At 37.4% G+C, this 14,314-nt stretch overlaps 1 protein-coding gene across 1 annotated transcript in view; it reads left to right on the top strand.

Moving 5' to 3' along the window:
- The window catches only part of EPHA6 (EPH receptor A6), an 884,686-nt gene extending 874,931 nt beyond the window's left edge, over positions 1-9,755 (top strand). The window contains exon 15 of the mRNA XM_069471955.1: positions 9,558-9,755. Within this exon, the coding sequence (XP_069328056.1) occupies positions 9,558-9,755 (198 nt within the window). The remainder of the gene's footprint in view (positions 1-9,557) is intronic.
- Positions 9,756-14,314: the final 4,559 nt, after the last annotated feature.

Below are 14,314 nucleotides of genomic sequence, written 5' to 3' on the forward strand. Positions count from 1 at the left end.
ATACTTAGACATGGTGTAATGTGCTTAACAGAAGAAAATGGAAGCAAAACACGAACAGCAGGCAACATTAAATAACCAAATCCCCACAGAGCTAATATGTAGGGAAAAATCTAGCACTGCTTAAATGAGAGGCGACTTAGCTCAAGCTAATGATCTGAATGTAAGATTGGAGTCTTGGGTTTTGTTTTGTTTCTGTTTTGTTTCCCTGACATGATGCTGTTACAAAACAAAAATCACCTAGAAGCAGTTTGAAACCCAAATGCCTCCTGGGTATGGTATCATTTAGGCATATGCTACTGAACCAGTGTAGCTTCCCCGAAACAGAACAACTATCAGGGAGCATCTCATTGGAGGTTTACTGGGAAACATAATGCTGGCTCAATGTTTTTGTCATCTTTCCCCGCCCCCTTTACTTTTCAAAAGCTTTTATATAATAATGAGTTTTATTCTAGATTGCTTTCTGAAGCTTACCTGAGGGAAAAAAAAATGGAGTTTATCTTTAGAGTTTTATTTTTATAGGTGATGTGGTTGGAAACAACCTTTTGACTTTATCTGAATTGATTCCTTTTTTCAAAACTTGAGAAGGAAGAAAACAACCTTTTACTGTATTTCCTATTTGTCCTCATAATTCTATAACCTTTCTCAATTATGGGTCAGTACTTCAGCCAAGAATGTTGGATGTGTAGAATCCACTTACCTAGAAATGCAGTATGATTTTATGACTCAGAGAGTCCAGTCATTTCCAATTTTTGTCTCTGATTAGATTTTCCAAACTCTACTTTATTATGTAATGGTCCTTGCGTAATGATCTGTGTAAGATACAGTAAATTGCTAAAGGCTCATTCCTATTATTTCAACCTTCCATATTACAGAGGGAATTTTTGCATTTATTTGAATATATATTCTACCAAAGCAATTTTCAAAAAGTCCTTCCTCTTCTCAATTTTTAAGTAATTCCTACTCTCAGTACATAAGCTACAGCAAGATTTTAATTAAATACATACTAATTACACTAGCATGATGTATGTTGCCACAGAGGCAAGAGTAATTGGGAATATTATGAGATGTAATCAATCACTATCATAAATAATTCAAATAGTTAAGTTCCAAGTAGAGGAAACCAGTAACCAATATGGTACTATCACAGTGTAATTTTCAAAGGAAATATTTTTTTAACTATATAACCACAAAACTAGAAAATGTATATATGCCAGAAATGTTTTCATTAAAAGTTAATTATACTTTCAATTTCTATTTGGAAGAAATATATTTACTTTCTTTAGATCTTATGATTTTTATTCATTTTTACCACCTTTGGAGCATTTACACAGAGGGCATCTTTAAATCCCCTCTTCCTTTGTACTCCTAAACTGTGTTTCCATAGCTTTTAGATATTTTTAGTGTACCTGAGAAATGTACTATTTAGAGTTGTCCAATATCTTTCTAAAATCAAAATTATGCACCAGTGAAGACATCTTTTATTCCTGGAGAGTTCTTGGGAAATAGCCCTGTGTTTTAAGAACATTGGCTTCTTACAGAAAAAATGATTTCCAAAAGGCAGATTTGGGATTTGTCTTTATATTTGCAAAAAGTGTAATTTCTCGTAGGGAACTAGCCTAGTAAGAAATATCATGCTGCCCCACGTCTTCCTAGTTTTGGTTTACAAGAGCATACTCTGGTTGTACCTGGATTATTGTCTCCATAGAGAGGCCCATCTGAGCACTCAGATCTCTGTGGGAAACAATCCTTGCAATGAAGACCAAATCCTGTATTAAAGATACAGAAACTCCAGATCTGGAGATGCTGCTACCAAAGTTCCCATAGATTGTTTTTGGTTTCAATGACTCTAGAAACATAGCTTTTTGAGATGAAAGGTACTATTGCAAGCAGAATCGAGTCCTCTTTTCTTTACTGATGAAAAGACAGAGACTTGCCCAAAGGCAGTGCTTGTTAGTGACAGCTCAGGACTCAGATGCAGTTCAGCCAACTGTTTCACCAACGCTCTTTCCATGGCTTACAAACTGAAGCAGAATTATATAGAAGGTGTTAGTTATCTTATTCTCAAGAAGTGTGACTTTCAACTCTCAAGGATAAAGATTTTCTAAATGATAAATTGACAACCTTTTAACCTATGAGAGTCCTACACTTCATATTGTTCCCCAGATTGTGCACTAATTTAACAATATGAAAAGTGGTGACCTTCTAAGCGACAAGCACTCTCCATTTTATATAGGTCCTTGACATTCTATTGTGACTTCCAAAAATAGGTTTGAGAACTGTCTTAAGTGCAGGGTTTTTATCTTAAAGATAAAAAGGAAATCTTGACATTAAAAAGGAAATCTTAGACTAAACAACAAATTAGCCTTTGAAAAGTATTTTCTTTCTTTCATCACCCTAACCTCTTTTTTCTATTAATTGTTTTTCATTAGTACACTAAATTTCATTTGGGTCTTGATTGCTTTTAACTGAATTATAAATTCTGTATGTTGAAAAACATTGAATGAGAAAGCAAGTATAAGATTTTAAGTGTTATTTACTTATAACCACTTCTTTTTTCTTTCTTTCTTTCTTTTTTTTTTTTTTTTTTTTTTTGCCCCCATGTAGACAGAATCGTTATATTGCACACCAGGAAAATACATTACCAGTGTTTTCAGTGTTATTGTGTTATGTATATAAATATCCTAATCTATATAAGTAATCATTATCACAAAAAGTAAGTGTATACTGTGACCCTTTGCTTCACTATCCCCCTTTTTAGCTGAAATGATAGGTTTACCACAAAGTCATGAAGAATATTTAGAGGGAAGATCAAAATAAAATCACTTCACATTCCATTTACTAGTGTATTTGTCAGCCCTTGCTAAATTTTTGAGACAGTTTCTTTTAAAAGAACGTATGCATAACTAAATTCAATATGCTTCTTTTTGGAGATATTTAGCAGCCTTATAACCTAAAAAATGTGATACTCCGCACAGCCCAAGCAGTCCTTCCTCAATGGTATTGTTCAGAGATATCGCAGCATCTTCATATTGACTGTCTAATCCTTGTTTTCCTTAATAAAAGATGCACACTGCCTGCTTTGATTCAGAAACCGTCAACACAATTGGAAAACTCATCAGATTCAACAAGAGCAGAACAGCCTGCTTCGTGCCCCAACTGAGCTTTATGTTGATTCTAGGCTGGTAAAAATTGTGGTGTCAATGGCAAGGAACCGGTATAGTCTACTTAGAATAACCAGCCAGGTTGTAGATAATAGTTTCAGACAGAATCTAATTCCTTCTAACTCTGCATGGAAATTATCATTGCAGTCATCTTCATATTTTTTCACTTTATTTTAATTTTCTTCTTACAGTTTTAAATAAGGGTATAACCTTGTATAACTCTTCTCCCAAAGGATGACAGCCTACGAATATCATAAAACCAAACTGTTACAAAATTCTCTCTAGTTAATTATCACCCCTTCAAATTCTAAAGCAACAAATCTCAATTAGTCTTTTAGACAAAGCGCCCCATATACTGCTCCCTGTCAGTCCTTAATTAAAGAATCAGAAAATCAGAAAGTACCTATAAAGCAAAACTTTCCACAAAAGAAATGTTTATGAGGATAAAGGTTAATATGGGCTTTCTCAAGCTAATCCTAAAATACAGCTTTCATAAATCACGTATCTGACAAGTGGAGCCCTATTCTGTGACTTGACAAGACACTGTGCTAGATGCCAGGAATGTGTGGAAAAAAGAAACAGTTACTGCTCTGGAGGAGCTCAGTTCACCCAAGCTGAGAGACTGCAAATGTTTTGCACTGGCCAGAGCCAAGGGTAAAATGGGACTCAATCAGAGGTGAGGACCACCAAGAGTCAGGCTCATGGTGAGCCAGTGTAGAATTTCAAGTGTGGGAGGAACATGATCACAGTTCCACTTCGGTAGGATTGCTTCCATTGCATTGTTGGGGGTAACTGGAGGAGGAAAAAGGAGGCAAGGAGACCAGTTCGGAGGCCGTTCTAGTGATCAAAATGGGAAATAAATCATTTGGAGAGACGATAAAAAATGGAACAGATTTAAAATATGTGAAGGTGGTAGAATCAGTATGACTTAGGTTAATTTTCAGCAACAGGAAAGGCAGGGGCCCAAATGACTCCCTGACCACTGACTTTTTGTTGTTGTTGTTGAAACAGGGTCTTACTCTGTTGCCCAGGCTAGAGTGCAGTGGTGTCATCATAGCTCACTGCAACCTCAAACTCCTGGGCTCAAGTAAGTGATCCTCCTGCCTCAGCCTCCCAAGTAGCAGGGATTATGCCTGGATGATTTTTCTATTTTTGTAGAGATGAGGTCTTGCTGTTGATCTTGAACTCCTGGCCTCAAGCAGTCCTCCTGCCTCAGCCACTCAAAGTGCTGGGATTACAGGCACGAGCCACCATACCCGGTCTGACCACTAATTTGAGTCACTGGAAGAATCATGGCACCCCTTTGTAAAGGACAGAAATCCCAAAGGAGGAGCAGGATTAGTTTTGCATAAAGAAATCCAAGACACCTTTATGAAATGATATATCCTATAAGTGGTAAATATAGAAATCTGGAGAGAAAGCTGAGCTAGAACTGCAGATACGAAGTCATAGAATAGAGTATATGAGAGCACACAAAGAGGGCTCAAGATCTACTCCTGGGGGAATAAGTCAGGGACGTGGCTCAAGACTCAGGACAGATTTTCTCTACCTCTACTGCGATTCAGAGGCTACCATGATGATCTTATTAGTCTATTATCCAGGAAATTGTTTGCTATGTGATTTTTTTAATTTCAGAATATTACAGGGATACAAACATGTTGGTCATATGAATTGCTTTTGTACAGTTTGCATAGAAGTTATAAATATGCCCTCACCCAGATGGTATACATTGTACCCATTAGGTGTGAATTTACCTATCCACTCCTACCCCCACCTTGCTTGATTTCCATTGAGTTTTACTACCATATGTGCATGAGTGTTAATCAGTTAGTTCCAGTTTAATAGTACATGTGGTGTTTATTTTTCCATTCTTTCAGTACTTCATTTAGAAGACCTACAAAATGGGAGAAAATATTTGCATGCTCTACATCCGATAAAGGGCTACTAACCAAAATCTGCTATGTGATATTGATCCAATCCATTAATCAGTTTGAGCTTTGATTTTCTCACCTATAAAATGTGTATAATCATATTTGCACCATAAGGTATTTTGAGACCTAAATAAGGTAAACTGTGTTAAAAAACACCTGACCCAGAACTTGACACATAATAAGCCCTCAGAGGTATATATTTTCCTTGAATCTAAAACCAGAAAGCTCACAGAAAAATGAAACTCATCATCCACCCCAGCCCTCAAATTGCTTCTCCTCCTCTGTCCTCTCTCTTTACCAGCTGACCAACCCAAAAACCTAGAAGTTATGTTTGTCTCCACCCTCTACTGTCACATCTGATCTCAGCCCAGTCCTGTCAAGTCAGTCCAATTCTTGTATACCACGGCCATTGCCTCCACTAAGGCCATCCTGATTCCTGTCCTGGACCACTGTAAACCCCCTTCCTGGCCACCCTTGACTCCCCAATGCACTCTCCACAGTGCAGCAGAGTGAGCTCTTCTAAATGGAAAATCTAATATAATTTACTGACTAAAATCCTTTTCCCTTTGCATAAAGTCTAAGTTTATAGCATGCTAAGTCATTCATGACCTCAAGAAATACAATTTTACTTAACTTCCCAGCCTCAAATCTCACCATTCTTCTCTTTGAGGACTCTGTTCTAGCCACATAAATCTACTTTCATTCCAGATCACATCTCCTGTCTTCAACGCACCTATTTGACCCTGCTGCCTAACATGTCCTTTAAGATTCAACTCACCTCCTCTGAGGAGTCTTCCTGGGGTGGGTTAGGTACTCCTCCCACATGCTTCCATATCACCTTGTTCTATGTGGCACCTGTCATGTTTGTACTCCTTGGTCACTCTTGAACTAAATAATATGTTTGCTAAAGACGGAGATATATCCTACCCATTATCTTATCCCTTACACATAGAATGGTCAAAAGTTTGTTTAAAGTGATTAATATGTATCTGTTTGGATGAATAAACTAAAAAGTCCATTAGAAAGATATGTTTTAAGCAATTTTGTGAATTGCTTAAAAGATAGAAATTTCTTCTCTGGCTGCCTTTGAAGCCAGAATTTTCAGATGTGTGATCTTGGGCAAGTTAAACCCCTCTGTAATTAAGTTCTTTGTCTGTAAAATGGAGATAACAATTGTACCTACCTTTTAAAGTTATTGTGAGGATTAAAAGAATTAATACGTGTACAATCATTTAGAACTGGCATTTGAAAGTACCCAAGAGCTCTCAATCATTACCTGTTTTTATCATTGTCACTGTTGCTATTATTATTTTCCTATAAGATGGGTTCCTTTGTGTTTAGAACCTGCCATGAGCCAGGGCTCAAAACAAATTTCACAAGGTCGCAAGTTAAAGAATTTAGGAAATTTAAAAGCCAGACTTCAGCAAGAAGAAATGTCCTTTATGCCCTGAGCCTCCCACTGCCCACACAGAGAGGTAGGCTGGAACCAGACACTCTGCTGGACACATGATGGATAAAGGTTCCAGACGAGGAAACCCACCCCCTCACATTCTCTCTTACAGGACGAGCATGAGAGCAACCTTGTCAGGAAGGAATAAACAGCCTGCTTAATGCTAAGCACTCTAGATTTGGGTGCCAGCTGTTTACCAGAGTTGTCTGGGAAAGTCAGCTACCCAGCAGCTAAGGAGCCAATGGGAAATAGTAACCCCTCTGGACAGGAGGAGGAATTCACTGGTCTTATAGGAACCTGAGTTTGGGTCAAGTACCTACCTCTAAGAAAAGAGCAAGGGCCCAGTCTTACCTGACTCATTGTCCAGGCAAACCAAAGTGACATCATGAAATCATTTTTGGACACCGATGCTTGATGCACCGTGTTTTTAATTAATATTTCCTTCAAAGAGGACTTCCAATGCTCTCATGCTTGTACTTTACCTCTGTTTTGGTACCTTGAGACTCGAAGTTTTCTAAGAATCTGCTTCTCTATCAAGACAAATCCAAACATTTCTTTTAATAGCTTCTGTTTAGGTCAGTAATATTTATTAATGTGTCAGGCATGGTACTAAATGATGTGCAGACAAAATATGGAGGCATAATTCCTGCTTTCAAGTATGTATAGCCTTAGAGGAAAGGCAGATGAAAAAATTATAACACAATGTAATGGCTACAATAATAGAAATGTGCACAAGACTCAGTACCATTTAGAAATGACTCGGTTCAGTTTGACATTACATTTGTAAGCTATAAAATAAATGTTTTTTTTTATTTACCCAGAATATTAAATATAAAATCTAAATAAAAATATTGAATTCCCATTAGCAGATGCTATGACAAAAGGTAATATGGTATTCACTACTCAAATTGTGTTGGGTAAGATATAATTAGAGAAAAAGATTTTATATCATGAGAACTGAAAAGCATTTCTAGGAAATGGTCAGAGGGAAGTTTTGGAAGTTAAAAGGAACTTAGTTCAAATTCCAACCCTGCCGCTTACTGGCTATGTGAATTTTGGCAAGTTTCCTAACTTTTCTGAGTTTAAATTGTCTCATTTAAGAAATGAGGATAATAATGAGTACCACAATGAGTTATTTTAAGCAGTAAATGAAGAAAAATATGCAAAGCACCTAGCACGTGGTAGATATGCAATAAAGGCAGCTTTTTTTTTTTTTCTCAGAATATAACCTCACTTGTCACCTATTTTATTCCATGCATTTATAATTAGGTAACTGTGGCAAATTGACTATTGAGCATTCCAAGGGGCAGATTTCAAAGTTGTTTTATAATGGAATTCTATCCTACTTTTCTTAGTTAGGTGTCTAAGCTATCTGCAATAGTTTTGATGCATTGCAAGTGTTTTTACACATATCCTGTTAAAACATCCTGTTTTACTAAAATGTGCCAAAGAATAGTCTTAAAATTCAAGCCCAGCTGGTAGCAAGAGTAGTCAGAAAAGATCGGAGAAAAAATCCTGTTCAATAATAGAATATAAAATGAGTAGAGAAATCCTGGTATTCTGACAGGCTAAAGTATTCTGGTCACAAAGAGAATGATGAGATTATGAGAAATTCCCTATTACTAAAAAAGCTAAAACTTAGCAGTTAAGAGGTTCCTAAAGGCATATTATGGCTCCTTTTTTTGTTGTTTACAAACTGTCTCTAACATAAATTAATATTTTAGAGTCATGTCAAATAGTATCAATTAAAAAAGAAATTAATTTGCATTTTTACATTTCTGATTTTGGAAAGGGGCATGGCGGGGTAAGGTTAAATTTTGCCTGTCTTTAAATATTAGTCTGTTCTCAGAGGTTAGTTTTCCCACCTCAGAAATGTGGGGAATAAACCCTTTCCTTTATCTTTCTCTTAGAGATATTATAAGAATAAATGTTCAGGTGAATACTTTTGAATGTTTCATAAAAACCTAAGCTACGTAAATTCAGGGTCAATTTTATCACGTTGTTAGGAAATTCACAGGTAAGTTATGTATTCCACAGATGAATGTCCTACCTTATCTTGTATGTGATTTCCTAAATACCAAGAGAGATATTTATTGTTATCTCGTTTTTACTGTTAACTTTGGTTCTTACACAGATTCCTTTCCCTATGGCTCCACTGTCCCATACAGTAGCCATTAGCCACATGTGGCTATGGAAATTTAAATTTAAATTGATTGAAACTAACTAAAATTAAAAATTCTGTTTCTCGCCTACTAGCCACATTTCAAGTGCTCAGTAGCCATGTGCAACTATGTGCTACCATGTTGTACAAAGAGACCATTTCTTTCATCACAGAAGTTCTATTGGAGCACTCTGGCCCAGAAATAATCAGGCTGAATGCTCTTATTGCTCTGTGGCCTTAAACTAGCCATTAATAGTATTTCAAGGATTACGTGACCTTGGAAGTTATGGAAGAATGACTTTATAATCAGGTCAATGTCAGACTAAGGGAAAGCCAGAAGAGAAGAGGAATTAAATAAATAACAAAAAAAGGGATCCTGGTTAGAAAAAGAATACATATTGTCATTATAATAGAAGGATAAAAAAATGACTCAGGAAATCAGTGCTTCAGCAGAATTTTGCTTAAAACATTTGTTACATGTGGTTTGTACTAAATGCATCAATCTTATGCTGACTTTCTGATGTTCTAATTGGATTTTGAAATGTTCCAGCTAAATCACAGAAAAACAAAATCTTGAGATTGTAATGAAACTTAGCCTACTTTCTGTATACTGGAAGCATATGCTTAAAACGTATTTTCCTCTAAGGTGGGGTCAGCAGATGCAAATGGAGCTACTTGCAGTTTTTGTTCACAATGTTTGTATTTATCCTTATTTAGACCCCTTGTGCTCACAAGTGGTTTTCATACTTACTATTATTTTGGTTTCTACTGCTTGTCTAAAAAAGGAATTGTAACTTAGCATATATGTTATTGTCCCTCAAATAAGGGAATAATCTGTGTATGTTTGCATTTAGGTCATTCTGTCCATCGAAGAAGGGTACAGACTTCCAGCTCCCATGGGCTGTCCAGCGTCTCTACACCAACTAATGCTCCATTGCTGGCAGAAGGAGAGAAATCACAGACCAAAATTTACCGACATTGTCAGCTTCCTTGACAAACTCATCCGCAATCCTAGTGCCCTTCACACCCTGGTGGAGGACATCCTTGTGTAAGATGAATAATGTTGAGTTTTTTCTCTTGATAATCATAATTTCTTACAGACTATAGGACAAGAATAACAGGTAGAGAGGGAAAAATTTGCCTTGATAATTAATTGCCTAGTTGTCAACTTGGTATAAATCATATTTTTTTATCTGCTGAAAAGGCAAATTATTAATATTAAATAAAAAATTGATTTTTTATAAGAAAACACAGATTCCCCTTCCATTTTCTCTCTCTCTCTCTCTAAATACTGAATTACTTTGGTTATATCTTTTCCTATGTGGGTCTTTGAGATTTTTTTATAGCCTTTTTTTATTTACTGATCCTTTCCTACCTTTATAAGTAGAGTTTGTGTATATGTGCAGCCCTTTTAATTTTCTTGTCCATTCCATGTTCTGTCCCTGTATTTGAAATGGCAGGCAAGACAGGGGCAATTTGTGAATCAGCCAGGAGCAAGGATGTTCCCTGCTGATATGATCATACCCAGTTGTTGTTACTTTCCATTCTTTATACCAGAAAGAACAGATGACAAGACAAGAAAATGAAGCCACTCATGCACCATTTTGCAAAAGTCAGTAGAGCTGAGAAGGTCTACTCACCTCTCTGTGAAAAGCAATTATAAGAGGAGGAAAATTAGGAGGAAAAAAGACTATCATCTGTGTCTGAAAATATTACAATTTAAATATCAGAAAATCAAAGATACGTTTCTTCATTTAGGCCAAATAGGACCTAGAAATAACCAAAGCATTTCTGTAGCTCACTTTCCTGACTCAGGGGATAGTGAAGGAGCTTTATAGATGTTCAACTTCAGGTTACAGGTTCAAGTCAGTGCAGGTTTTTAGTGACAGTAAGGCTGATCTCTTCAAGGCCAAGGCTCACTTCACAGCACAGCACTTAAGAGTTCACCTCTAAATCACTAATTGGCAGCCTCAGTAAAGTGAAGCCAAGCATGAAATAGCTAGAGATTAAACTATTACTCTAGCCCATCTCCCCTAAAGCAGTCCAACACAGGAAGCAGTAAAGGGGAGGAAAGGCACTTTGGATTTTATCATGAAGGCAATGGACAGCCATTGAAGGATTTCAAGCAAGAGAATGGCATGATCACATTTGCATTTCTGAGAGATCACTCTAGGGATGATTTAGATGTGAGTACAAAACAAAGATCAAGACCGGAAATAGAGACAGTTATACAATTTCAGCAATCAAAGCTAGAAAAGAGTAGGGCTTGACTTCTGAAATGGGAATGAGCTTGGGGTCAGGAGATAAGAGAATGAATTTATTATTATTATCTCCTAATAATAAATAATAATATTTATTATTAGGAAAACCAAAGTATCTTAATCACTGATTGAATATGGAGGGAAGAGGATAAAAAAAATCAAAGACGTTTATCAAGTTTCTTTCTCATAAAACTGGTGAATGGTATTACCACTAAGAGACAGAGGAAGAGGGACAAGTTTTTGGAATAGAAATGAGACCATTTTGAGCATGCTGAGTTAGAAATGTCTGTGGAACATCTAGGCAGTTATATATTTATAGGTTGAACCTCAAGTGAAAAGATCTGGGCTAGATACGTAGATTTGAAAATCATCAGCATATAGATTGTAGCTGAAGTATTAAATGTAGTTAAGACAACCAGCAAAGAACATAAAGAATGCAAATAAATAGAGGAAAAGAATGCAACCCCTGGAACACCAAGATTTAAGGAATAAACTAAAAAAGAGTACCCAAAGGAGACTGAGAAAGAAGGACCAGACAGGTGATGAAGAAAACAGGGAAGGAACAGTATTACAAAAGCCAAGAGAAGAGAGTTTCAAGGAGTATAATGCCCATGGCTTTACAAAGCTTCAGTGAACTAAACTGTGAAGTGAGCATGTTGGATTTAGCAATGAGGTGTTCAGGTGTTCATGGGAAGCCTTTGCAAGAGCATTTTCGATGAACTTGTATGTGACATATTGCAAGAGGAGGAGTGACTATGAGGTCAGAGAGAGGAGCAATACATAGCACTAATTTTTTACATCAAGAACCCTGTATGATGAGAAAGAGAAGTAGTTAGAGGAAATGTTTCTTGCTTTTTGTTTTTGTATGTTTTATTAAAGTGACTTGGTTACGCTTTAACATTGAGGAGAAAGAACTATTAATAGTGGAAAGGGATCATGAAGTAAGTCTGCAATAATGAAAGAGGATATTGGCATCTATAAACTGAAATCATTTGATCTGGGCCTTTTGTGGTGGTGGTATAGGGTTCATAGACTCCACAGCCAGTGCCCATCACCAAAACTGTCTGACTCCTATGGCTATAGAAGCAGGCAGGTAAGAGGCTCCTTTTTGAAGAAAAGCAGGTAAAACAATTTTTTCTCTGCTTTTTCAAGATTGTGAATGATCATTGTATTTGGAAAATACTGATGAAGGATCTAAAATGAGAAAATGCTAACAAGTAAAAAGGATCCAGAGGTCACCTCAAAATGAAGGGTGTGTCTGGGTGCCAGAGGTTTATGATTTAGTGGGGTGCTCAGCAATCTAGCAGAACAGGCCAGAGAGCGGCAAGCTTCGTGAGAACACCACCACACGCAGGCCACGAGTTGGGTACTTTATATAAAGTTGGCAGCTTGATTCAATTCTAAAATCTAATCTCTGGGAGACCAAATGGAAGTTTTTGTGACTGATATGCTCTCCTTGTTTCTGACAAAGACATATGTGCTACAGCTTGTGCTATTAATATAGTTTTGCTTGAGAAACAAAAAGAACCAGGGTTCTAAGGTTATAATGCCTGAACCTTTATCAACATTCTTATTTTCACAGCAGCCTGAATGGGTTCCCTGGATATACCTCTTGACCCCCAATACCACCCATTCACCCTATCTCTGGTCCCAGAGAACTGAGGCTGTTTAGGGGAAAGAGATGTGGTAGATTAAAGCACAGCAATGTTAGCTAACAGATGCCTGGTTTGCTTTATGCTTATAAAACGGTGACACTGCAGCTCCATCTCCCAAGACCCAGAACCCAGCTGTCTGTCCCAGAGTGATGTTGGGTTAAGGAAACATGACACAGTGCAGAATTGCAATCTTTCCTCCCATATATCTCTCAAACCTGTAAAGGAGTCTAAGTGTGTAATCCACAGCAACTCTTGCTAAACTCTCCTACACACTCCTTTTCTCTAGTATCCCCAAGTTTCCAGGTTTCTCTCACGCTTCTATGCCGACATAACTCTCTCATCCACTAGGTCCCCGTGGTTTTTATTCCACTCCAATTGCTTTTTTCTCAAGAATTCACCTGAGAAGCTTTTATCCTTTGTCTTGACATAGTAGTAAGAGGGGAAGAAATTAAGATGCCAAAGGAGGATGAGGAAGGCTGTGACGCCCAAACCTTAATAATCTTATACTAGCATATTGGAAATTTCATAAACAGTACATCTGCAGTTTTTCCTCTCAAAAGTCAGAGTGCCTAATTGAAAAAGTGTTGGTCAGAGAAGGTATTCCTTATTTGGAGCAATAATTCTCACCTTCTTTTCCTGCTGACATTCTTGTGCCTGATGCACTCCTATGGGAATATTCAGAGCTCTGTGTAGTTCCCAACATGTTTGTTTTCTCTCCTACCTAAGAAAGTATATGGATATATTGTACAAGTGAAGCTGGCAACATTATAAATATAATCTTAAATTCGACTAATGGTAAAAAAAAATTCACAAAGGTACCATATTAATATAGGCCATCATCCATTCATAAATGCAAAGTTCAAACAACCCTCACATTCTTTCATTTTACAATGATGCCTTATCACCACCTTTTAAAGAATTATTTGTAACTGTCGTGGTGCACAGACCCTGGGAGAGAGGACCTAGCTTGAGGCCACAGTTGTGTGTAGAACAGCATCTGAAACAGTGTCTAGATATGCACTTTGAAACACCTTTTTCTCCCTCTCCCCCAACCCTCAGGATTGACTCTGTAGCTGCTCCCAGCCCCAAGTGGGTATACTCCCACACAGTCTAGAGTTACATCTGGGGTCCTATAGTTTAACAGCACAAAGTGGCTCAATGACCACACAGTGTGTCTTCACCCAGCCCTACCTCCCCCACCTCCACCCACATTGTTGTACACATTCACGCTCCATCCTCATCCCTCACCCTCATTCCTCCACACATTGAAGACTACTGAGGGTACCACATGGCAGTTAGCCAGCCAGTGCCCTTTGGGACAGAGCTGTAGTGTAATGGGAAAATAATGCTTTCTTCTAATCCCTGCTCTAGGTCTTTGTCACTGACAAAGAATTTTCAAGATTATGGGCTTCTTGACTGTCAGCTCAAAGGTGTCATCCAGGTATGGGCAGCAGTTGTCCAGATGGATGGAGCCAGTCTATGATAATCGATTGCATCAGAAATCATGTTTTGCTGCCCAGGCCAAGGCACCTTGTGAATGAATATTCTTACCACCCACTGGGCCAGAGTTAGGCATCTTATAGAATATTAACTCTTGATAACTGTAACCACCACCTTCTTTAGTACATATAAGTCTATCATAGAACTTTCTAACACTTGGCTTCTGGTAATATGTAAGTCATTAAGGTACAGAAA

The sequence above is a fragment of the Eulemur rufifrons genome, chromosome 7 (genome assembly GCF_041146395.1).
Source record: "Eulemur rufifrons isolate Redbay chromosome 7, OSU_ERuf_1, whole genome shotgun sequence".
Classification (NCBI taxonomy): Eukaryota; Metazoa; Chordata; class Mammalia; order Primates; family Lemuridae; genus Eulemur; species Eulemur rufifrons.